Genomic DNA, 27,240 nt, shown 5'->3' on the forward strand with positions numbered 1-27,240 from the left:
TTGCTAAACCATATAACAAATATATCAATATTGGTTCTATGTTGCTAAACCGTATAGCAAATATACAAATATTGGTAATATGTTGCTAAACTGTATAACATATATATAAATATTGGTGCTATGTTGCTAAACTGTATAACAAATATATCAATATTGGTACTATGTTGCTAAACTGTATAACAAATATATCAATATTGGTACTATGTTGCCAAACTGTATAACAAATATATAAATGTTGGTACTTTGTTGCTAAACTGTATAACAAAATATATCAATATTGGTCCTTTGTTGCTAAACTATAACCAATATATAAATATTGGTACTTTGTTGCTAAACCATATAACAAATATATAAATATTGGTACTATGTTGCTAAACCATATAGCAAATATATAAATATTGGTACTATGTTGCTAAACTGTAAATATTCGTACTATGTTGCTAAACCATATAACAAATATATAAATATTGGTACTATGTTGCTAAACTATAAATATTGGTAGTATGTTGCTAAAATGTAAACATTGGTACTATGTTGCTAAACCATATAACAAATATATCAATATTGGTTCTATGTTGCTAAACTGTATAGCAAATATACAAATATTGATAATATGTTGCTAAACTGTAAATATTGGTACTATGTTGCTAAACTATAAATATTGGTACTATGTTGCTAAACCATATAGCAAATATATAAATATTGGTACTATGTTGCTAAACCATATAACAAATATATCAATATTGGTACTATGTTGCTAAACGGTATAACAAATATATCAATATTGGTACTATGTTGCTAAACCATATAACAAATATATCAATATTGGTTCTATGTTGCTAAACTGTATAGCAAATATACAAATATTGGTAATATGTTGCTAAACTGTAAATATTGGTACTATGTTGCTAAACTATAAATATTGGTAGTATGTTGCTAAACTGTAAATATTGGTACTATGTTGCTAAACCATATAGCAAATATATAAATATTGGTACTATGTTGCTAAAACATATAACAAATATATCAATATTGGTACTATGTTGCTAAACTGTATAACAAATAAATAAATATTGGTACTTTGTTGCTAAACTGTATAACAAATATATCAATATTGGTGCTATGTCGCTAAACCGTATAACAAATATATATAAATATTGGTACTATGTTGCTAAACTGTATAACAAATAAATAAATATTGGTACTTTGTTGCTAAACTGTATAACAAATATATCAATATTGGTGCTATGTTGCTAAACCGTATAACAAATATATATAAATATTGGTCCTATGTTGCTAAACTATAAATATTGGTACTTTGTTGCTAAACTATAAATATTGGTAGTATGTTGCTAAACTGTAAATCTTGGTACTATGTTGCTAAACCATATAACAAATATATAAATATTGGTACTATGTTGCTAAACTGTATAACAAATTTATACCAGTAATAATAACACAAACGACAGTACTAGTTTCCTCTGAATCTATTACAAAAAAAACTTGCAACATTTAAATTTACATGTTTATATACAACAACATACATATTATACATACAATCTAAACATCCTATCTCTGCTTGGATTGAAGATTATCTCAGCTGCTCTTCATCAGAAATGTCGTGTAACATAGAATTTGATATAGATGGTCAGAGGAGGCTAACCAGGGTGCAGAATTGCTCTGTAGTGCTGGGCAGAATTGCTCTGTAGTGATCAGTAGATGACAAATCAAGCAGCAGTGGACTAGGATCTTGTAATGCATAAATTTCACAGAGTTGGAAAATCTACGAAGGTAGAAGTTTCACAGTACCCACAGGGATGTTGGTACTGCCACAACGAGGGCTGTGGAACTCTGTGAAATTATATGATTTTTCAATTGACACTATTATAATATTAATAGTATGATTAAGACTAATTTGCTCGTGTCCTTGCTGCTTGACCTATTTAAATTCCGTGCTTCAATCTCAAAGAGTTGTAACATCTACGAGGGTAAAAGTTACTCAGTATACATGAAGGAGAAGGCATACTGCCACAACGAGGGCTGTGGAACTCTCTGAAACTGATTGAGAATGTTGCACAGAAATTTATTAATTGGGAAATTTATTGTAAGAATGATGTCCAAAATTTCAGGTGCAAAAAGGTGTCTGTGAGCAGCTGATAATCCCCAAGTAATAAATGTAAACACCTTGATATGGACCCTAATTATATCTTATACAAAAAACAGTTGTCATGATAATACATATATGTTACTCTAATGAAGTTTGACACGTATTGGTAATAAAGATTGACAAATTACATGCACCATTTATCATTCAAATGTACATATACAGTATACCTGTACACATGTATACAGGTACTGATAGTTGTAAGTGAAATCATAAATTATATACATATCAAAGTCAAGTTGTATGAATGTCTTGTAAAAGCATGTCAATTTAACTATATGTGTCGAGACACTTATAATTCACTTAAAACACTTTTGAGCTGAATGCAGAACTTCCTTTGAGGTGCGTATATACCGACAGTATGAATCAGAGGACCATCGCCCCATAGTCTGTATTAAAAGGTCTTCAATGTGTTTGGAGGCAGCAGAAGTGGCGGCCGCTATGCGAAAAGAATGCCCATTGTAGAGATCTGATTCAAACCACAAAGTGAAAGCACTTGGCGTAGCATCCCGATGAAAAACTTTCTTGTTAATGGTTGTCCATTTGTTGCTACAAATAGTGCATCAGTTGACGTGGCACCCTCGCGATATCTGGTAGGAACCTACTTGTCTAAAACACACTTTGAACATACTGACTGTGAGGTACAGAAAGGCCGTATGTGAACACCCTTCCTGAAAGGGTCTGTTTTTGACATTTTCAATGACAGTATGGTGTGATCATCAGCTCTCGTAATATCACTTACACATAAATTGGTTGTCGGATCAAAGGAATTCGTACACGTGAATTCTCCACATCATAGAAAGCCAAAGAAAGCAACTACACAAGCTGTTTCCATCATTCTGTCTAACTTGATATTGAATACACCTTTCCGTAGCCGTGCATGTGCAAAGGGCATGTACCACTGGAAAGGTCACTGGATACCGAGCTAACTTGGGACGTCCGTCCATTCTTTTGATGCCATTCATAACCAACTGTAAACGAGCAAAATTGGAATTCTGGGTGTACAGAGGACATTCCACTGCTGATGACAGGAAAAAATGTTGAATACCGCACAAGTACAATTTGATTGTAGAGTATCTTAATTTCAATTGCTGATGACAATGAGCTGCAGTAACTCTGATATTTGACCAAGTCTGATTGATCACACGTGAGGAAATCATCTAACAAGTGTAAAATAAACTTAATGTCATAATTGTTAAGAGCAATCCAGCATATGGCAGTGGATAAAGTATCAAATATCTTGGGGCTTGATCGGCACCCAAAAGCCAAACGTGTGTAATAATAATACATTCCTTGCCATTTGATACAAAACAAATGATGTTGATCTGGTGAGATTGGTATCAACTTGAAAGCATCGTTGATAACAGTTTTACACATCATAGCTCGTCGTCCACACTTCACAATTTCTTTGATAGCGTCATCAATTTTAACATATGTGAGTGAACATTGTTCTTTATCTATGAGGTCGTTTATACTGGAGTGCTCACTGTTGTGGGGTGAAGAAAGGTCGACTATCAAACGTTTTTTATATGAATATTTTCCTTCTGCTACCCCTATTGGCGACACGCGATATTGTGAAAATGGAGATGTTGAAAATGGTCCTTCGAAAAAGCCTTTATCTAGTTCACTTTGTAGAAGTCTATCAACAACATCTTTTTGCTTTAAGGCAGATTGTACATTTTTGCATTCTTTCGGAGGTACAATGTAGGTCAGTGGTCTGTACCATTGTGTCAAAACCATATGTAAGTCCTTCTATTAAATAATTTACAAAATGTTGATCTTCATGATTGGTAAGTTCAGTCTGTAGCTGTGTCACGTCTATGCATGTTTTTACTGTTTCTCTGTGTATGGAGCCATCCATGGAATTATGTAGTCAGTTGGTATGTTTCGACTTGGTTGACGTTGAAGCAGCACTGTCTTTATAATGACCAGAGTCAAACCCGTCGCTTTACAATGGATGCAGACATGTTTCAGAGGGCAATTTGCTCTATTGCAACCACGTGATCCATTGAAGTTAATGCAAACTTCTGTTCCTTCATGAAACACTCTTTTCCTACCATGCCTGTCTGTCTCAATATCCTGCCTTCTACTGCTGTTCTGGTTTGAATTACCTGCCTTACTAAAAGGCCCTGATTGTACCAATGGACAGAAATGTATCATGCGAGACTTCCCCACATTTCGCACAGTTCCTAGATTTAATGCCACCTATATGAGTAACAGTAAGTCGCGATCTTTCATGGACCAATCTACTTTTATGGCTTGTTGTTGAAGGGCAGTGGCACTTTTTAGCGAAAACATCTTATGATATTCGTAGAACTTACTGCCGTAAGAGTTGTAAATGTTAACTATGTTTGCTTCATAGGCATCTAGTTCGTCTCTTCGATCCGGGTAGGCCGGCACATTACACGTTTGTATTTACCGAATGCGGTAATGAACTCTCCAATCGTTAAGTTTCGTTTCAGACTTGCATCGTCCTGACTCTTCCCCTCTAAATCAAAATATGGAATGAGTAATGACGCCAGATTGACATCCTTACCGTCAATTATGTCGCCCTTGACTTTGCCGGTAACTAGGTCCAGGTGGCCCAAATCCTCTGGAGATACTCCAAACGATCTTATTCTGTTGATTGTCGCTGTGTGGCGCGGCATGGTCAGATTACCTGCCAAAAGTGACTGTTGTGCTTCCTGGCTGTAGACCTGGGCAAGGGTGACATCTTTCGATGTCTGGCTATTCTGTTGTGACATGAAGTCCATGAAAAATTGGCTCATGCCAGCCATAAACTGACCAAACATGGAGGCGGCCATGTTGGAAATGTCATTTCCGGTATTGTTCGTATCACTACGCGCTGTGGCAGCACTATTTCTTTGCTGAAACATAGATCCTTGTTCTTGACAGTGGATTGGTCGTACAGTCTCGTTGATGTGTACTACGTCGTCTGACTCAATGTCTGATTCTTGTATGCGTTGAGACGATCGTGTTTGTCAAGGCGATGCTTCCGAATGAACAATAACATCGTTCTGTTGATCAGTAGTAACGCTAGTATCAGTAGAATTTGCGTTCGTGAGAACATTGTCCACATAAAGGCGTCTCAGTGTGGTTAACGTGAACGTCGGTGATGACACAATACTTTTAACACCAAGTTCATGTCGCAATCGAGTTGTACTCCAATTTAGATAGTTTGTCATGTCAAGAGAATCGCCAGAAGTTTTTTGTCTTTTGGCTCGGCGTCCCGCCATTGTGATCGTAAGCACGTTAGTTCATCGGCCTCACAATGCTTTTGCTTCAATTCTGTTCTTCCAAGAATGTAACCAAAGTTACATTTCGAACACCAAAACTATCTCATCCGTATGTCCAATGTCTATTATAGTGATGTTAATTGTCCCAGATTAGGAATAGGGAAGAAGTGAAAACAAAGTTGCTGGATTACAACGGCGCGCTACAAAGCTGTCTGAAAGATGAGACCAGACCATGGTCACGTGACCGGTCAAAGTTGTGGCAGCCACTCAACATCAAGCTTTATATAGATCACATGAATATGTATGTATGTATGTTAATTCTTGTCACATACTCAGATTTAGAAAATGAGGGGACCGAAATTGGGGATGTAACCATGGTTACTGCCCCTACAGCTAATACATATGATATAGCGACTATATATGTATTAAAAGGTTATTACTGGTATAAACTAAGTTTAATGCCTTAAACTTCGATATATAAATATTGATACTTTGTTGCTAAACCATATAACAAATATATCAATATTGGTGCTACGTCGCTAAACCAAATAACAAATATATAAATATTGGTACTTTGTTGCTAAACTGTATAACAAATATATCAATATTGGTGCTATGTTGCTAAACCAAATAACAAATATATAAATATTGGTACTTTGTTGCTAAACTGTATAACAACTATATAAATATTGGTACTTTGTTGCTAAACTGTATAACAAATATATAAATATTGGTACTATGTTGCCAAACTGTATAACAAATATATAAATGTTGGTACTTTGATGCTAAACTGTATAACAAATATATCAATAGAGTCTATAAGAGACTGTTTTAATGGTGTTTTTTCTTTACTTTCAGAGGGAAATCCAGAAAATTTTAAGAGTCGCTTTTGGAACAAAATGTTTTATGCTGGGGTAAGTATTGCTACATCAATACATAATAACATTTGTCTGTGTCTGTCAGTATAACATAATAACAGTTGTGACTGTATAACAAATATATCAATATTGGTGCTATGTTGCCAAACTGTATAACAAATATATAAATGTTGGTACTTTGATGCTAAACTGTATAACAAATATATCAATAGAGTCTATAAGAGACTGTTTTAATGGTGTTTTTTCTTTATTTCAGAGGCAAATCCAGAAAATTTTAAGAGTCGCTTTTGGAACAAAATGTTTTATGCTGGGGTAAGTGCTATGTTGCTAAACTGTATAACAAATATATAAATATTGGTACTTTGTTGCTAAACTGTATAACAAATATATCAACATTGGTGCTATGTTGCTAAACTGTATAACAATTAAAAAAATATTGGTACTATGTTGCCAAACTGTAAATATTGGTACTATGTTGCTAAACCATATAACAAATATATCAATATTGGTACTTTGTTGCTAAACTGTATAACAACTATATAAATATTGGTACTTTGTTGCTAAACTGTATAACAACTATATCAATAGACTCTATAAGAGACTGTTTTAATGGAGTTTTTTCTTTACTTTCAGAGGCAAATCCAGAAAATTTTAAGAGTCGCTTTTGGAACAAAATGTTTTATGCTGGGGTAAGTGCTATGTTGCTAAACTGTATAACAAATATATAAATGTTGGTACCTTGTTGCTAAACTGTATAACAAATATATCAATAGACTCTATAAGAGACTGTTTTAGTGGTGTTTTTTCTTTACTTTCAGAGGCAAATCCAGAAAATTTTAAGAGTCGCTTTTGGAACAAAATGTTTTATGCTGGGGTAAGTATTGCTACATCAATACATCATAACAGTTGTCTGTGTCTGTCAGTATAACATAATAACAGTTGTCTGTGTCTGTCAGTATAACATAATAACAGTTGTGACTGTATAACAAATATATCAATATTGGTGCTATGTTGTTAAATGTATAACAATTAAAAAAATATTGGTACTATGTTGCTAAACTGTATAACAAATAAATAAATATTGGTACTTTGTTGCTTAACTGTATAACAAATATATCAATATTGGTGCTATGTTGCCAAACTGTATAACAAATATATAAATGTTGGTACCTTGTTGCTAAACTGTATAACAAATATATCAATTTTGGTACTATGTTGCTAAACTGTATAACAAATAAATAAATATTGGTACTTTGTTGCTTAACTGTATAACAAATATATCAATATTGGTGCTATGTTGCTAAACTATATAACAAATATATAAATATTGGTACTATGTTGCTAAACTATAAATATTGGTACTATGTTGCTAAACTGTATAACAAATTTATAAATGTTGGTACTTTGTTGCTAAACTGTATAACAACTATATCAATAGACTCTATAAGAGACTGTTTTAATGGTGTTTTTTCTTTACTTTCAGAGGCAAATCCAGAAAATTTTAAGAGTCGCTTTTGGAACAAAATGTTTTATGCTGGGGGAAGTATTGCTACATCAATACATAATAACAGTTGTCTGTGTCTGTCAGTATAACATAATAACAGTTGTCTTTGTCTGTCAGTATAACATAATAACAGTTGCCTGTGTCTGTCAGTATAACATAATAACAGTTGTGTATGTCTGTCAGTATAACATAATAACAGTTGTGACTGTATAACAAATATATCAATATTGGTGCTATGTTGCCAAACTGTATAACAAATATATAAATGTTGGTACTTTGTTGCTAAACTGTATAACAACTATATCAATAGACTCTATAAGAGACTGTTTTAATGGAGTTTTTTCTTTACTTTCAGAGGCAAATCCAGAAAATTTTAAGAGTCGCTTTTGGAACAAAATGTTTTATGCTGGGGGAAGTATTGCTACATCAATACATAATAACAGTTGTCTGTGTCTGTCAGTATAACATAATAACAGTTGTGACTGTATAACAAATATATCAATATTGGTGCTATGTTGTTAACTGTATAACAATTAAAAAAATATTGGTACTATGTTGCTAAACTGTATAACAAATTTATAAATGTTGGTACTTTGTTGCTAAACTGTATAACAAATATATCAATAGACTCTATAAGAGACTGTTTTAATGGTGTTTTTTCTTTACTTTCAGAGGCAAATCCAGAAAATTTTAAGAGTCGCTTTTGGAACAAAATGTTTTATGCTGGGGTAAGTATTGCTACATCAATACATAATAACAGTTGTCTGTGTCTGTCAGTATAACATAATAACAGTTGTCTGTGTGTGTCAGTATAACATAATGCCAGTTGTCTGTGTCTGTCAGTAAAACATAATAACAGTTGTCTGTGTCTGTCAGGAGAACATAATAACAGTTGTCTGTGTCTGTCAGGAGAACACCAGGTTCAGAATTTCAGGAAAATAATTTGTGAAGTTGGAACTCCTACAGAACATTTGTAATTTCACACTGTGACAAATATCAAGGTAGATATCACTAAAATATCACTATTAATTGATCAATCAGAACTGTGTGAAAAAAAAACCAATTAATTGATCAATCAGAACTGTGTGAAAATATCACTATTAATTGATCAATCAGAACTGTGTGAAAATATCACTATTAATTGATCAATCAGAACTGTGTGAAAAAAACCCCAATTAATTGATCAATCAGAACTGTGTGAAAATATCACTATTAATTGATAAATCAGAACTGTGTGAAAATATCACTATTAATTTATCAATCAGAACTGTGTGAAAATATCAGAATTAATTGATCAATCAGAATTGTGTGAAAATATCACCATTAATTGATCAATCAGGACTGTGTGAAAATATCACTATTAATTGATCAATCAGAGCTGTGTGAAAATATCACTATTAATTGATCAATCAGAGCTGTGTGAAAATATCACTATTAATTGATCAATCAGAAATGTGTGAAAATATCACTATTAATTGATCAATCAGAGCTGTGTGAAAATATCACCATTAATTGATCAATCAGAACTGTGTGAAAATATCACCATTAATTGATCAATCAGAACTGTGCGAAAATATCACTATTAATTTATCAATCAGAACTGTGTGAAAATATCAGAATTAATTGATCAATCAGATCTGTGTGAAAATATCACCATTAATTGATCAATCAGAACTGTGTGAAAATATCACTATTAATTTATCAATCAGAACTGTGTGAAAATATCAGAATTAATTGATCAATCAGAACTGTGTGAAAATATCACCATTAATTGATCAATCAGAACTGTGTGAAAATATCACTATTAATTGATCGATCAGAACTGTGTGAAAATATCACTATTAATTGACCAATCAGAAGGATACATCTATTCACTTTATTGAAACAATCTGTTTCCCCACTTTTGGATGCAGTAAAGTAATGTAAAGAATATTTAATATTTTCCCTTTTAAATGCCAGATATATTTACTCATAGTACAGAATATATGATTATTTTTCATGAGTGCTTTAATATCCGTATATATGGTATTCAAAGTTAATATATAATGTGTTATAATGCCATACTCATTCTATGTATAATGTGTTATAATGCCATACTCATTCTATGTGGGATGTGTTATAATGCCATACTCATTCTATATAGGACGAGTTATAAAGCCATACTCATTCTATGTAGGATGTGTTATAATGCCATACTCATTCTATGTATAATGTGTTATAAAGCCATACTCATTCTATGTATAATGTGTTATAATGCCATACTCATTCTATGAATAATGTGTTATAATGCCATACTCAATCTATGTAGGATGTGTTATAATGACATACTCATTCTATGTAGGATGTGTTATAATGACATACTCATTCTATGTTAATGCGTTATAAAGCCATACTCATTCTATGTAGGATGTGTTATAATGCCATATTCATTCTATGTATAATGTGCTATAATACCATACTCATTCTATGTAGGATGTGTTATAAATCCATACTCATTCTATGTAGGATGTGTTATAATGCCATACTCAATCTATGTAGGATGTGTTATAATGACATACTCATTCTATGTTAATGCGTTATAAAGCCATACTCATTCTATGTATAATTTGTTATAATGCCATACTCATTCTATGAATAATGTGTTATAATGCCATACTCATTCTATGTAGGATGTGTTATAATGCCATACTCATTCTATGTATAATGTGATATAATGCCATACTCATTCTATGTACGATGTGTTATAAAGCCATACTCATTATATGTAGGATGTTATAATGCCATACTCATTCTATGTAGGATGTGTTATAAAGCCATACTCATTCTATGTAGGATGTGTTATAATGCCATACTCATTCTATGTATGATGTGTTATAATGCCATACTCATTCTATGTAGGATGTGTTATAATGCCATACTCATTCTATGTAGGATGTGTTATAATGCCATACTCATTCTATGTAGGATGTGTTATAATGCCATACTCATTCTATGTAGGATGTGTTATAATGCCATACTCATTCTATGTAGGATGTGTTATAATGCCATACTCATTCTATGTAGGATGTGTTATAATGCCATACTCATTCTATGTAGGATGTGTTATAATGCCATACTCATTCTATGTAGGATGTGTTATAAAGCCATACTCATTCTATGTAGGATGTGTTATAATGCCATACTCATTCTATGTATGATGTGTTATAATGCCATACTCATTCTATGTAGGATGTGTTATAATGCCATACTCATTCTATGTATAATGTGTTATAATGCCATACTCATTCTATGTAGGATGTGTTATAATGCCATACTCATTCTATGTAGGATGTGTTATAATGCCATACTCATTCTATGTAGGATGTGTTATAATGCCATACTCATTCTATGTAGGATGTGTTATAATGCCATACTCATTCTATGTAGGATGTGTTATAATGCCATACTCATTCTATGTAGGATGTGTTATAATGCCATACTCATTCTATGTAGGATGTGTTATAATGCCATACTCATTCTATGTAGGATGTGTTATAATGCCATACTCATTCTATGTAGGATGTGTTATAATGCCATACTCATTCTATGTAGGATGTGTTATAATGCCATACTCATTCTATGTATGATGTGTTATAATGCCATACTCATTCTATGTAGGATGTGTTATAATGCCATACTCATTCTATGTATGATGTGTTATAATGCCATACTCATTCTATGTAGGATGTGTTATAATGCCATACTCATTCTATGTAGGATGTGTTATAATGCCATACTCATTCTATGTAGGATGTGTTATAATGCCATACTCATTCTATGTATGATGTGTTATAATGCCATACTCATTCTATGTAGGATGTGTTATAATGCCATACTCATTCTATGTAGGATGTGTTATAATGCCATACTCATTCTATGTATGATGTGTTATAATGCCATACTCATTCTATGTAGGATGTGTTATAATGCCATACTCATTCTATGTAGGATGTGTTATAATGCCATACTCATTCTATGTAGGATGTGTTATAATGCCATACTCATTCTATGTAGGATGTGTTATAATGCCATACTCATTCTATGTAGGATGTGTTATAATGCCATACTCATTCTATGTAGGATGTGTTATAATGCCATACTCATTCTATGTAGGATGTGTTATAATGCCATACTCATTCTATGTAGGATGTGTTATAATGCCATATTCATTCTATGTATTATGTGCTATAATGCCATACTCATTCTATGTAGGATGTGTTATAATGCCATACTCATTCTATGTAGGATGTGTTATAAAGCCATACTCATTCTATGTAGGATGTGTTATAATGCCATATTCATTCTATGTATAATGTGCTATAATACCATACTCATTCTATGTAGGATGTGTTATAATGACATACTCATTCTATGTATAATATGTTATAATGCCATACTCATTCTATGTACGATGTGTTATAATGCCATATTCATTCTATGTATAATGTGCTATAATGCCATACTCATTCTATGTAGGTTGAGTTATAAGATACCTTCAGTGTACATAAAGAGGTTTTCCTGTGTTTCAGGCTGGAGGGAGAGATATGCTCAAAAGAAGTTGGAAAGGATTAGCCGATCACATACAACTTATTGTAAGTAAACTAGAGAATAATCATGATCATCATTTGATTTCTATCACAGAGATAAACATTCCATTATACAATATGAAGCAACTAGTTCAACAATAATTTGACTAATTCATGGTTCGCAACAAAAAAACAGACAAATATACGTGCATTTCAAACACCGACTGACTGATCATGACTGGTGTCTCTGGATTGTCACAGCTTTCAAATTGAAAATCGCACTTCCAGCTGGTGTGTCTGGAAAGTGTTAACAGTCAGAGGATCATAAAATTATGCAACTTAGTATCAGTAGATTAGTGCATCATACACAATGAATTTCTCACCTTTACCCTAACCCTAACCCTAACCATCATACACAATGAATTTCTCACCTTTACCCTAACCCTAACCCTAACCATCATACACCATGGATTTCTCATCTTTACCTTAACCCTAACCATCATACACAATGGATTTCTCACCTTTACCCTAACCCTAACCATCATACACAATGGATTTCTCACCTTTACCCTGTTCAACTTTGATACCAAACTTTGTCGAGAGCCTAACTTATTTTCTGATTCAGTGTGACGGCAAAGATTTAACCATGAAAGTTCAAGAAATGAAACTGCATTGTTTATTATTTTTAAACATTCCAAGGTAAATATGATTTATTGAATTGAAATATTGTACAATAATTTGCAGTCTTTAATAGAGGTCATTATTAATGTTGTTTTATATACAACTTTTGTCATCTTTAATGAAGATCATTGTTTTTGATGGTGTTTTATATATCAGACTTGATATACCAATTCAATATGATGAAATTTCATTTATTCAATGTATATGTCAAATTAATTTTTGCAATATCTGTTGGCATTTTTAGATATTCGTACTATTTATAGATATTCAAACTATATATAGATATCCAAACTATTTATAGATATTCATACTATTTATAGATATTCAAACTATTTATAGATATTCAAACTATTTATAGATATGCCAGTGGTACCACACCCTGGGGTAACCCAAACAGTCTTGGCTTTGAACCTCAACGCCATGACGATGGATATCTGGAGGTGATAGGGTTCACTTACTCCTCTCTGGTGAGTGTACATGTTAGCTGCTAAGAACATTTTATGAAAATATTTTAAGGACTCTGGCGGTCTGAATTCCGTTGGTCTGAATTCCATCCATCCTTAGAGGTTGTCAAGGGCATATCTTCTATGCTATTTTACCTGTATTAACCAGATTTGGTTTGTAAAGCATGTCTTGGCTGGTGAAGTGCAAAATATAATATGCTTTGTTTTTTATTTGATCTTCATTTTACAAGTTCTGCAAGGTAAGGTTTTCTGTTTAGAAATGATTTATGAGGAGTACCTAAGGGAGTGATGCAATGGTTATGTGATGATGTCATGTGTACAGGAAGTAGATGTGTGGGTTACAGAAGTATCATGTGAGGGTAATTTTGGGTATTATGTGTACAGGAGGTAGATGTGTGGGTTACAGAAGTATCATGTGAGGGTAATTTTGGGTGTTATATGTACAGGAAGTAGATGTGTGGGTTACAGAAGTATCATGTGAGGGGAATTTTGGGTATCATGTGTACAGGAAGTAGATGTGTGGGTTACAGGAGTATCATGTGAGGGTGATTTTGGGTGTTATATGTACAGGAAGTAGATGTGTAGGTTACAGAAGTTTCATGTGAGGGGGATTTGGTAAATTATATGTACAGGCAGTAGATGTGTAGGTTATAGGAGTATAATGTGAGGGGGATTTGGTAAATTATATCTACAGGAAGTAGATGTGTAGGTTGTAGGAGTATAATGTGAGGGGGATTTGGTAAATTATATCTACAGGAAGTAGATGTGTATAGGTTTCAGAAGTATCATGTGAGGGTGATTTGAGGTATTACATGTACAGGAAGTAGATGTGAAGGTTATAGGAGTATAATGTGAGGGGGATTTGGTAAATTATATGTACAGGAAGTAGATGTGTAGGTTATAGGAGTATAATGTGAGGGTGATTTGAGGTATTATATGTACAGGAAGTAGATGTGTATAGGTTACAGAAGTATCATGTGAGGGGGGTTTGGTAAATTATATGTACAGGAAGTAGATGTGTAGGTTATAGGAGTATAATGTGAGGGTGATTTGAGGTATTATATGTACAGGAAGCAGATGTAGAGGTTACAGGAGTATCATGTGAGAGTTATTTGTGATGTTATATGTACAGGAAGTAGATGTGTTGGTTACAGGAGTATCATGTGAGGGTGATTTGGGATGTTATATGTACAGGAAGTAGATGTATAGGTTACAGGAGTATAATGTGAGGGGGATTTGGTATATTATATGTACAGGAAGTAGACGTGAAGGTTACAGGAGTAACACGTGAGGGGGATTTGGGGTGTTATATGTACAGGAAGTAGATGTATAGGTTACAGGAGTATCATGTGAGGGGGATTTGGTATATTATATGTACAGGAAGTAGATGTGAAGGTTACAGGAGTAACACGTGAGGGGGATTTGGGGTGTTATATGTACAGGAAGTAGATGTGTATAGGTTACAGAAGTATCATGTGAGGGGGATTTGGTAAATTATATGTACAGGAAGTAGATGTGTGGGTTACAGGAGTATCATGTGAGAGTGATTTGTGATGTTATAGGTACAGGAAGTAGATGTATAGGTTACAGAAGTATCATGTGAGGGTAATTTTGGGTGTTATATGTATAGGAAGTAGATGTGTGGGTTACAGGAGTATCATATGAGAGTGATTTGTGATGTTATATGTACAGGAAGTAGATGTGTTGGTTACAGGAGTATCATGTGAGGGTGATTTGTGATGTTATAGGTACAGGAAGTAGATGTATAGGTTACAGAAGTATCATGTGAGGGTAATTTTGTGTGTTATATGTACAGGAAGTAGATGTGTGGGTTACAGGAGTATCCTGTGAGGGGAATTTTGGGTATCATGTGTACAGGAAGTAGATGTGTGGGTTACAGGAGTATCCTGTGAGGGTAATTTTGGGTATCATGTGTACAGGAAGTAGATGTGTGGGTTACAGGAGTATCATGTCAGGGTGACTTGGGTGTTATATGTACAGGAAGTAGATGTGTGGGTTACAGGAGTATCATGTGAGGGTGATTTGGGGTATTATATGTACAGGAAGTAGATGTAGAGGTTACAGGAATATCATGTGAGAGTTATTTGTGATGTTATATGTACAAGTGTAGGTTACAGGAGTATCATGTGAGAGTTATTTGTGATGTTATATGTACAGGAAGTAGATGAATAGGCTACAGGAGTATCATGTGAGGGTGATTTGGGGTAATATATGTACAGGAAGTAGATGTATAGGTTACAGGAGCATCATGTGAGGGTGATATGGGGTGTTATATGTACAGGAAGTAGATGTGTGGGTTACAGGAGTATCATATGAGAGTGATTTGTGATGTTATATGTACAGGAAGTAGATGTATAGGTTACAGGAGTATCATGTGAGGGTGATTTGGGGTGTTATATGTACAGGAAGTAGATGTATAGGTTACAGGAGCATCATGTGAGGGTGATATGGGGTGTTATATGTACAGGAAGTAGATGTGTGGGTTACAGGAGTATCATATGAGAGTGATTTGTGATGTTATATGTACAGGAAGTAGATGTATAGGTTACAGGAGTATCATATGAGGGTGATTTGTGATGTATTATGGTGGAAGCAATTAAAGTTGTTGTTTGAGGATGCATGGTAATGACATCACATGGAAAGGGAACATGGAGATATTGTATTGAGGAGAATCATGGTACGAGGGGGTCTTGTAATGGATGAGTTTATCTATAAAACCAGATATTTTTATGGGGGATTTAACTTTATTTTCAGGATTTGGAAAATCCAGTAAACAGAAGCAACACAAAAATAATCGACATACATATTTTACATAATCTACGAGTAAAGCGTATTTTGATCTGGCAATATAAACGCAAAAAGTTCACCAATACAATCCTGTACACACATTTCCTTCAGTTTTTCAACTGAAATTCATGAAACTTCACAGATAAAGTAAGATACTCCGCATCTTGGATAAATATTTCAATAGGATTTTTTTATTGGAGTTATGCCCCTTAGTTTAAAAACATTGTTCACACTACTCCTCCCAAAGCACTGCACCAATTTGAATGATACTTGGTACATGTAACACTTACATTGAGATTATTTGTGTAAAGTATATAAATGTTACCTCCTCTATTTATGGAGTCATGCCCTTTTGTTTAAAAGAATTGACTTGCCCTCTTTAAAAAGTGATGCCACTTTTTTTTGGAATGCCACTATTTTTTTTAATGTTCTTGAAAGAACAATTCCTACAATTCTTGAGGTAGGGTATAAGTCTGCCAGCTCTAGTTGCTTCTAGTAGTTATTTATTAGCTCACCTGGTCCTAAGGACCAAGGTGAGCTTATGCCATACCGTGGCGTCCGTCGTCCGTCTGTCAACAATTTCTTTAAACGACTGATTGGAACTAAACTAAATTTGACTGAAAGCATCCCTAGGTGGTGGGGATTCAAAATTGTACAAATGTAGGGGCTGACCCCCCAGGGGGTTGAGGGGCAGGGCAAAAAGGGGGCAATTTAACTAAATTGCTTTAAGCGACTTCTTCTCTAGAACTAAGGGATGGATATCAACCATATTTGAATGGAAACATCCCTAGGTGGTGGAGATTCCAAATTGTACAAATGGTTGGGCTGACCCCCCAGGGGGCTGAGGGGCCGGGCCAAAAAGGGGTAATTTGGCTATATTTCTACAAATGACTTCTGTAGAACTATGCACTGGATATCAATTATATTTAATCAAAAATATTCATGTGATGCAGGGATTCAAAATTGTACAAATGGTGGGACTGACCCCCCAGGGGGCTGAGGGGTGGGGCCAAAAAGGGTTATTTGGCTATATTGCTTTAAGGGACTTCTTCTCTGGAACTAAGTGATGGATATCAACCATATTAGATTGGAAGCATCCCTAGGTGGTGGGGATTCAAAATTGTACAAATTGTGGAGCTGACCCCCCAGGGGGCTGAGTGCGGGGCCAAAAGGGGGCAATTTGGCTAGATTGCTATAAACGAATTCTTCTGTAGAATTATGCCATGGATATTGATCATATTTTGTCGGAAGCATTCATGGGAGGCAGGGATTCATAATTGTACATATGGTGGGGCTGACCCCACGGGCTAAGGGTGGGGCCAAAAAAAGTTAATTGCCTGGAAACGGTTGAGATCTCCACCATATAACCACATATACAATTGCTGAGTATAAAGAGAACTGAAGCTAGAAAGGATTGTCAGGGTAATAAGTCCTTAACCTCTGAAGCTAGAAAGGATTGTCAGGGTAATAAGTCCTTTACCTCTGAAGCTAGAAAGGATTGTCAGGGTAATAAGTCCTTTACCTCTGAAGCTAGAAAGGATTGTCAGGGTAATAAGTCCTTAACCTCTGAAGCTAGAAAGGATTGTCAGGGTAATAAGTCCTTAACCTCTGAAGCTAGAAAGGATTGTCAGGGTAATAAGTCCTTTACCTCTGAAGCTAGAAAGGATTGTCAGGGTAATAAGTCCTTTACCTCTGAAGCTAGAAAGGATTGTCAGGGTAATAAGTCCTTAACCTCTGAAGCTAGGATCGTCAGGGCAATACGTCCTTTTTCCTCTGAAGCTAGAAAGGATTGTCAGTGTAATAAGTCCTTTACCTCTGAAGCTAGAAAGGATTGTCAGGGTAATACGTCCTTTTTCCTCTGAAGCTAGAAAGGATTGTCAGGGTAATAAGTCCTTAACCTCTGACGCTAGAAAGGATTGTCAAGGTAATAAGTCCTTTACCTCTGAAGCTGCAGCTATGTATTATTCATCTGTCTGTCTAACTATTTTGTGTCTGAGCTATATATAATTTCTGAGTTGGTGAAGACATTTTCAAGAATTTTGTACATAATTACATGTAACACCACTAGACAGTTTGTGACAGTCGGAACCTTCACTTCAAGGTCACAACTTTGCTCTCTGATGTAATGTGAAACTAGACAAATGGTAGAGAACACCACCATATGGAGTTGAAAGTTTGGCTAGGGTGTTGTGTGAGGATGCTGAAAGAGGGTTGGTGGGGTGATGTGTGAGGGTGTTATGTGGGTTGTGGATTTAGGATGTTTATTTAATATGTTGTGTTTGAGTGCTGTGTGAGGGTGTTGTAAGGGGATGTTGTGTTGGGGTGCTGTGTTAGGGTGCTGTGTGAGGGTTGTGTTTGGGTGCTGTGTGAGTGTTGTGTTGGGGTACTGTGTGAGGGTTGTGTTGGGGTGCTGTGTGAGGGTTTTCTGTGAGGGTTGTGGTGGGGTGCTGTGTGAGGGTTTTCTGTGGAGGTTGTGTTGGGGTGCTGGGTGAGGGTTTTCTGTGAGGGTTGTGTTGGGGTGCTGTGTGAGGGTTGTGTTTGGGTGCTGTGTGAGTGTTCTATAGGAGTGTTTTGGGGTGCTGTGTGAGGGTTCTTTTGGGGTGCTGTGTGAGTGTTGGGGTACTGTGTGAGGGTTGTGTTGGGGTGCTGTGTGAGTGTTCTATGAGGGGGTTTTGGGGTGCTGTGTGAGGGTTTTAAGGTGCTGAGTGAGGGTTGTTTTGGGGTGCTGTGTGAGGGTTGTTTTTGGTTGATGTGTGAGGGTTGTGTTGGGGTGCTGTGTGAGGGTTGTGTTGGGATGCTGTGTGTGTGTTCTATAAGGGTGTTTTGGGGTGCTTTGTGAGGGTTGTTTTGGGGTGCTGTGGGAGGGTTGTTTTTGGGTGCTGTGTGAGGGTTGTGTTGGGGTGCTGTGTGAGGGTTGTGTTGGGGTGCTGTGTGAGTGTTCTATGAGGGTGTTTTGGGGTGCTGTGTGAGGGTTTTAAGGTGCTGTGTGAGGGTTGTTTTGGGGTGCTGTGTGAGGGTTGTGTTCGGGTGCTTTGTGAGTGTTCTATGAGGGGTGTTTTGGGTTGCTGTGTGAGAGTTGTATTGGGGTGCTATGTGAGGGTTGTGTTGGGGTGCTGTATGAGTGTTCTGTGCGGGTGCTTTGTGAGTGTTCTATGAGGGTTGTGTTGGGATGCTGTGTGAGTGTTCTATGAGGGTTGTTTTGGGGTGCTATGTGAGGGTTGTGTTGGGATGCTGTATGAGTGTTCTATAAGGGTGTTTTGGGGTGCTCTGTGAGGATTGTTTTGGGGTGCTGTGTGAGGGGGGTTTTCCTGGTGCTGTGTGAGGGTTGTGTTGGGGTGCTGTGTGATTGTTCTATGAAGGTGTATTGGGGTGCTCTGTGAGGGTTGTGTTGCTGTGTGAGTGTTCTATGAGAGTTGTTTTGGGGTGCTGTGTGAGGGTTGGTTTGGGGTGATATGTGAGTGTTCTATGAGGGTGTTTTGATAGAAATGTTGTGGTTGAACAATTTACTGTTTATGTTGTCTCATTTTGATTTCATTTTACTAACAAATTTAAAATATATGGTACATCATTTTCACATATTTTACTTGATAGGCAGCGCTATACATGGGAGGCCATGGTGAGCGACTGGTTCAGTGCCATGAGGTGCGCCTCAAAACCTTCAAGCCAATTCCAATGCAGCTGGATGGTGAGCCCTGCCGCCTCAGCCCATCCACAATCCACATCTCCCTACGTAACCAGGCCAACATGATAATGAAACCAAAGAGACGTGGCTCCATGCCCATTGCTAACGAGTAAGGCTCAATATCTCAGGTGTTACTAGCTAACTATTTAGGTTACACTTGTAGATTGATCCCAAGTAAATATCAATAGATCACAAATCTCTTATGAGAAACAGAATTACCTCAGTTCTGATGTTTATATTATTTGGAGTATACATTATATAAATGTTTTGATACAAAAACTTAATTTTCAGCTGGAAGTTTGAAGTATAGTTGTAACAATACAAGGCATTATTATATAAACTTGGTTTAAAAAGCCTTAAAAATTTGGTGTTTGTAAGATACATCTACAAGTAATTTGTTCCCTAATAGTATACTGGGTGTTGGGGATCCTACTAGACCTTGTCCCTTTGTCCCATCACACTTAGTTCAGGACAACATGACTCAAGCTTGTGTAAATGAAGGGTTGGGCCCAGCAAGGGAAATGGAAGTATATCATCTCAAATACTCTTCTTCCTACCGATGATAGGGTTTTAAATCAAATTTGATCTAGAGCATTATTTTGGCAAATTGACTTCTCCTTCCTACCGATTAAAGGATTTCTCCTTCCTACAGATTAAAGGATTTCTCCTTCCTACAGATTAAAGAATTTTCACTAAAGTTTACCTGGAACATATATTGATTGGCCAACATAGTTTAATACTGAGTACACCCCTGCCACCATCTCAGACCAGAGGGGGCTCAGCCCAGTAGTGGACATGGGGGTAAATCTTTTAAAATATTTCCTTTCTGTATTGACAAAGGGATTTTAACCAAATTTAACCTTTATATAAATGGAGCAAGGGAACTGAATGTTGGTTAAAGGAAGGGTGTCACCCTTCTAAGGGGAAGAGAGGCAAGGCCCATAAGGGGGAATAGAGTTAAATCTTTAAACACTTCTCTGTCTGTATGGATGAAAGGATTTTAACAATAATTTAATCTGGGGACTCAATGTTGATTATTAATCTCAGGGTCAGCCTCAATTCTTGTGACTAAGTTCTTGGGTTGTAACATGGAAACAGTAACCATATATACAGTTTACAGCCATGTAAAGACATGTGCTGATGCTACCTGCAGGAATGGTGCTAGGATCTGCCCTGCTGCTGGGAACTAGTACCTAAGTCATCACATGTAAATGGTTGAGATTACCACCCTTTAAGAATATAAACAATTGCAAGGGGTGAAAAGAGGAATACACTAATGCTATAAGGATTTGCTTTGGGGTATGGCATCACCAGGACTTAGTCCAATGGTCATACGCCAGGTTCTTTAACCATATACACATATAGATGTCAGCTGAATTTGCTGTCGAAGCATACTTGATCCATGGAACTTCTAGATCAATTGTTTTACATAGGAAGACTGACTCTCCCCTGAGGGCTAAACAGTAATTACCTATAGTGGGAAGTCCGATGTTTAACTTATAAAAGTCTACCCCTCTTTACCAGTTGATTGTAGATTTAAAAATTAGATTTGCTCTGAAGTATCCTTGGGACCAGGAATAGTCACACAAAGGAAGTGAACCTACTCCTTGGTACTGAAGGCAGAGCGGACAAGTGGAAGTATTTGTATTATTACAATTAATGGTAACATTTTGCCATGATTGTTTTAAAAAACCAATGCGGTTGAATGGTACATACATGCCCTCTTTGCCTATTGATTACCCTTACTAATACACATGACCATCCTATCCCTAATTATTTAAATTTTCCCAAACAGCTGATTTCTGTGTCTACCTTGTCACCTTCTGAAGCACAGGAGACCAGTGTATATAGGTTTATACTTAATATCATATACATTGACTATAGCAAATGATAATTACACAGGCTTTTATATTTCTAACAATTGTGATAATTAATGAGATAGCTTTGTATTTGAATTGATTTGTTCCTTTCCTTGAACACTATTTGTGTTTGTTAACTTGATTTGTCCTAGATTTGAGCTTTGATGTGTATGACAGGCAGACATGGCAGTATACCTATCTGACAGACCTTGGGGGATACCTGACTAAGGTCAATGTGTATTTCCTATAAGGTACTTCAAGTATGAAAAGGCAGGAGATGTACTGTAGTCGATTAGTCCAGCATTATGTACACATATCACTTACTTAACTGCAAACAAAGGGACTCAAGAATTAATTTTAATCCTGAATAATAGTGAACTTCAAAATAATCATTTAGACATAATGAAAGAAATCGTCAAAATAATCTGGACTGTCATTTGCTAATTGTCTACAGAACAGCATCTCCTACTCATTTATACCTTGTCTGTAGAGTCTGCCCATGTCTGCTAGATGGAGCTGTATCAGTCCATATATAGTCCTGACTTGGCTTTTTTCAGTCCTCCATCTTTGCCTGAGCGGCTTCGTATTCAAGTGTCCCGTATCAGTATGGCTGACTATGAGAATTTAAACTATGATAAAGACAAACTGCGCGGAGCTTGTAAGTCTAAACTCAACATGTAATCACCGCTTGCTCAACTGTATTGACAGTTGCCTTGGTAATGGGTGTCAGCATATAATCACAGCAAATCCTACTAACCTGCTGGTTACCTTGGTAATGGGTGTCAACATAGAATCACAGCAAATCCTACTAACCTGGTGGTTACCTTGGTAACAAGTGTCCATATATAATCACAGCAAATCCTATTAACCTGGTGGTTACCTTGGTAATGGGTGTCAACATATAATCACAACAAATCCTACTTACCTGCTGGTTACCTTAGCAACCAGTATTTTCATATAATCACAGCTAATACTATTAACCTGCTGGTTACATTGGCAACCAGTATTTACATACAATCACAACAAATCCTACTAACCTGCTGGTTACTTAGGTAAGTGGTATCAATTAAATATAATCACAGCATATTCTACTAACCTGCTGGTTACTTAGATAAGTGGTATCAATTATATATTATCACAGCATATTCTACTAAATTTGTGGTTACCTAGGTAACAGATGTGGTATACACATAATTATAACTAACCTCCAGGCAGATGTTGCATACTAGGTAATAACTAAAGATGCGCACCATATTAGATTATATTGATTTTAACAAAACTAACAATGAGGAAGAACTGTAGTTTGTTAGGTTTCGATTACCTGATTGTTATTGTATTATACAGTAAGATCAGCCAACAGCAGGTTTGACCATTTTAGAGCATTGAGGACTAGAAATCAGCACACCTTCAAATAGACACATTATTAAAGCAGATGATAGGATCAAGATATTGTCCGGTACCAACAAATCCTGTGATTTATAACTATATGAATTAAAATCTCATAAGAAGAAGATGTTTTATTGCTGGTTTGTTTGGTTTGATGGCACCTAGAGCCTTGAGTAGTGTGAGAAAGAAGCTGCAGGACTCCACCACCAAACAGTCAGCATCAGCTACAGAAATGGTTTTGGCCTTGAGTTTTGGTGACACCAAATTAGGTGAAATCTTCAAACTGTATTGATTAATTCTCCCCAAAAACCATAAAGCCAGCTGTACTAGGTTAGTGATATTGGCATGTTGACATTCACCCAGTACCGTCACTGTCTGTGCTCTACAGGTACAACCTTATTATGTATGTAGGTGTAGTTTTGCCACACAAAATGAATAACAAATGTGGCTAACTTCAAGCATTGTATTCTGCACTTAAAAATCATAATCCTTCTTTTCATTTCTATTTATCTTAAGTTCATATTTCTATAATAATTTGAATTCTTTTGTAACATCTGCTTGCATGGATTTAAAAAAATGATGAGACTGACCTTGATGAAAGTATGTATCACTCATAAGCTAGCACAGCTACATCAGCACAGCAGTAAAGTACAAATGTCTTTTTCCAATTCAATTGCTGATTAAAATTTGAAATTCAATCCAATTTTGAAAGAGTAATTTTATAAACCTTGCTGTCTAATTGAGATGTAAATCTAAGCATATTCTGACATACCAGGATGACATCATACCTAATGTTCTGACTTCAAATTAAATTCTAATAATGTGTTTTTCATTTCAGTTGAATATATATATATTTACTTCACTGGTCTAGGTAGACACTTTAATGTATCATGTTACAGAGATCCTGGTACCCGATGATCACAACCAGGCTAAATTAACACATAGTACTGAGGTCGTACTTCACAACCACGCTAAATTAACACATAGTACTGAGGTCGTTGTACCTCCCAACCAGGCTAAATTAACACATAGTACTGAGGTCGTTATACCTCACAACCAGGCTAAATTAACACATAGTACTGAGGGTGTTGTACCTCACAACCAGGCTAAATTAACACATAGTGCTGAGGTTGTTGTACCTCACAACCAGGCTAAATTAACACATAGTGCTGAGGTCGTTATACCTCACAACCAGGCTAAATTAACACATATTACTGAGGTTGTTATACCTCACAACCAGGCTAAATTAGCACATAGTACTGAGGTCGTTGTACCTCACAACCAGTCTAAATTAACACATAGTACTGAGGTTGTTGTACCTCACAACCAGGCTAAATTAACACATAGTAATGAGGTTGTACCTCACAACCAGGCTAAATTAACACATAGTAATGAGGTTGTACCTCACAACCAGGCTAAATTAACACATAGTGCTGAGGTCGTTATACCTCACAACCAGGCTAAATTAACACATATTACTGAGGTTGTTATACCTCACAACCAGGCTAAATTAGCACATAGTACTGAGGTCGTTGTACCTCACAACCAGTCTAAATTAACACATAGTACTGAGGTTGTTGTACCTCACAACCAGGCTAAATTAACACATAGTGCTGAGGTTGTTGTACCTCACAACCAGGCTAAATTAACACATAGTACGGAGGTCGTTATACCTCCCAACCAGGCTAAATTAACACTTAGTACTGAGGTCGTTGTACCTCACAACCAGGCTAAATTAACACATAGTAATGAGGTTGTACCTCACAACCAGGCTAAATTAACACATAGTACGGAGGTCGTTATACCTCCCAACCAGGCTAAATTAACACTTAGTACTGAGGTCGTTGTACCTCACAACCAGGCCAAATTAACACATAGTGCTGAGGTTGTTATACCTCACAACCAGGCTAAATTAACACATAGTACTGAGGTTGTACTTCACAACCAGGCTAAATGAACACATAGTACTGAGGTGATTATACCTCACAACCAGGCTAAATTAACACATAGTACTGAGGTCGTTATACCTCACAACCAGGCTAAATTAACACATAGTACTGAGGTCGTACTACCTCACAACCAGGCTAAATTAACACATAGTACTGAGGTCGTTGTACCTCACAACCAGGCTAAATTAACACATAGTACTGAGGTCGTTATACCTCACAACCAGGCTAAATTAACACATAGTACTGAGGTCGTTGTACCTCACAACCAGGCTAAATTAACACATAGTACTGAGGTCGTTGTACCTCACAACCAGGCTAAATTAACACATAGTACTGAGGTTGTTGTACCTCACAACCAGGCTAAATTAACACATAGTACTGAGGTTGTTCCTCACAACCAGGCTAAATTAGCACATAGTACTGAGGTTGTTGTACCTCATAACCAGGCTAAATTAACACATAGTACTGAGACATTTGTAAATCATTAACATTTTACTGACCTCGTCAAATAAAACCTTGTGGTTGTTTGTGTATCCCATCAGCGGTCCCACTTGGACTCATCGTCGTGGACAACAACTCTGACCTTTCACAAGTCCGAGTCATCATTGACAAACTTGACCAGGTAAGTAAAAATTTCACAACAAATTTAATTGGTTGAGAAATTTACATTTCAACTGAATGCTTTGAATTGTTCTGATGTAAAGGGTGAAATGGTTGAGTGCAGTGAGGAACCATTACAGCACAGTAACAACCATCATTATCTGACAGATTACACACAGTATACAGTTGTTTCATGCCTTATCAGTCAACCGTCAAAACTATTTTCCCGAGGAGTTGGGACCCTCCAGATGAACTGTTTCCCGAGGCCGCAGGCCGAGGGAAACAGTTCATTTTGTGGGTCCCAACTCCGAGGGAAAATGGTTTTGACAGACAACCGTCAACAATCCAGTACCAAAAACGCTTGATCATCGGGGTGCTTGTAATTATAGGTGCATTTGATTACCTAACATGTGACCAGTCAACAGTTGCACGTGACCAGTCAACAGTTTCACGTGACCAGTCAACAGTTTTACGGTAGCACACATTAGCTATAGTTCGTTTGGTGAATTGTCTGGGAAACAGTCGAAATTGATTAATATGCATTTATATAGCGAGTCAGGTAACAATAACAACTGTCTTTATCTGACAGATTACACACAGTAACAACTGTCTTTATCTGACAGATAACACACAGAAACAGCTGTCTTTATCTGACAGATTACACACAGAAACATCTGTCTTTATCTGACAGATTACACACAGTAACAACTGTCTTTATCTGACAGATTACACACAGAAACAGCTGTCATTATCTGACAGATTACACACAGTAACAACTGTTTTTATCTAACAGATTACACACAGTAACAGCTGTCATTATCTGACAGATTAACAACTGTCTTTATCTGACAGATTACACACAGTAACAACTGTCATTATCTGACAGATTACACACAGTAACAACTGTCTTTATCTGACAGATTACACACAGAAACAGCTGTCATTATCTGACAGATTACACACAGTAACAGCTGTCTTTATCTAACAGATTACACACAGTAACAGCTGTCTTTATCTGACAGATTACACACAGTAACAACTGTCTTTCTCTGACAGATTACACACAGAAACAGCTGTCATTATCTAACAGATTACACACAGTAACAACTGTCTTTATTTGACAGATTACACAAAGTAACAACTGTCTTTATCTGACAGATTACACACGGTAACAACTGTCTTTATCTGACAGATTACACCCAGTAACAACTGTCTTTATCTGACAGATTACCCACAGTAACAACTGTCTTTATCTGACAGATTGCACACAGTAACAACTGTCTTTATCTGACAGATTACGCACAGTAACACAGATTACACACAGTAACAGCTGTCATTATCTGACAGATTACACACAGTAACAACTGGCTTTATCTGACAGATTACACACAGTAACAACCGTCTTTATCTGACAGATTACACACAGTAACAGCTGTCATTATCTGACAGATTAACAACTCTTTA

The 27,240-nt window shown here is 36.1% G+C and overlaps 1 protein-coding gene across 3 annotated transcripts in view; it reads left to right on the top strand.

Moving 5' to 3' along the window:
• LOC110451942 (diacylglycerol kinase zeta-like) overlaps positions 1–27,240 on the top strand; it is a 79,416-nt gene that overhangs the window by 34,164 nt on the left and 18,012 nt on the right. For 2 of the 3 annotated variants that reach the window (XM_021500179.1, XM_021500194.1), the window contains exons 10-16: positions 6,259–6,314; positions 12,351–12,413; positions 12,973–13,046; positions 13,387–13,495; positions 19,892–20,091; positions 22,378–22,499; positions 25,719–25,798. In XM_021500179.1, the coding sequence (XP_021355854.1) occupies positions 6,259–6,314; positions 12,351–12,413; positions 12,973–13,046; positions 13,387–13,495; positions 19,892–20,091; positions 22,378–22,499; positions 25,719–25,798 (704 nt within the window). The remainder of the gene's footprint in view (positions 1–6,258; positions 6,315–12,350; positions 12,414–12,972; positions 13,047–13,386; positions 13,496–19,891; positions 20,092–22,377; positions 22,500–25,718; positions 25,799–27,240) is intronic. The other variant, XM_021500188.1, reaches the window with a different exon arrangement.

Source organism: Mizuhopecten yessoensis, unplaced genomic scaffold, assembly GCF_002113885.1.
Source record: "Mizuhopecten yessoensis strain PY_sf001 unplaced genomic scaffold, ASM211388v2 scaffold675, whole genome shotgun sequence".
Lineage (NCBI taxonomy): Eukaryota > Metazoa > Mollusca > Bivalvia > Pectinida > Pectinidae > Mizuhopecten > Mizuhopecten yessoensis.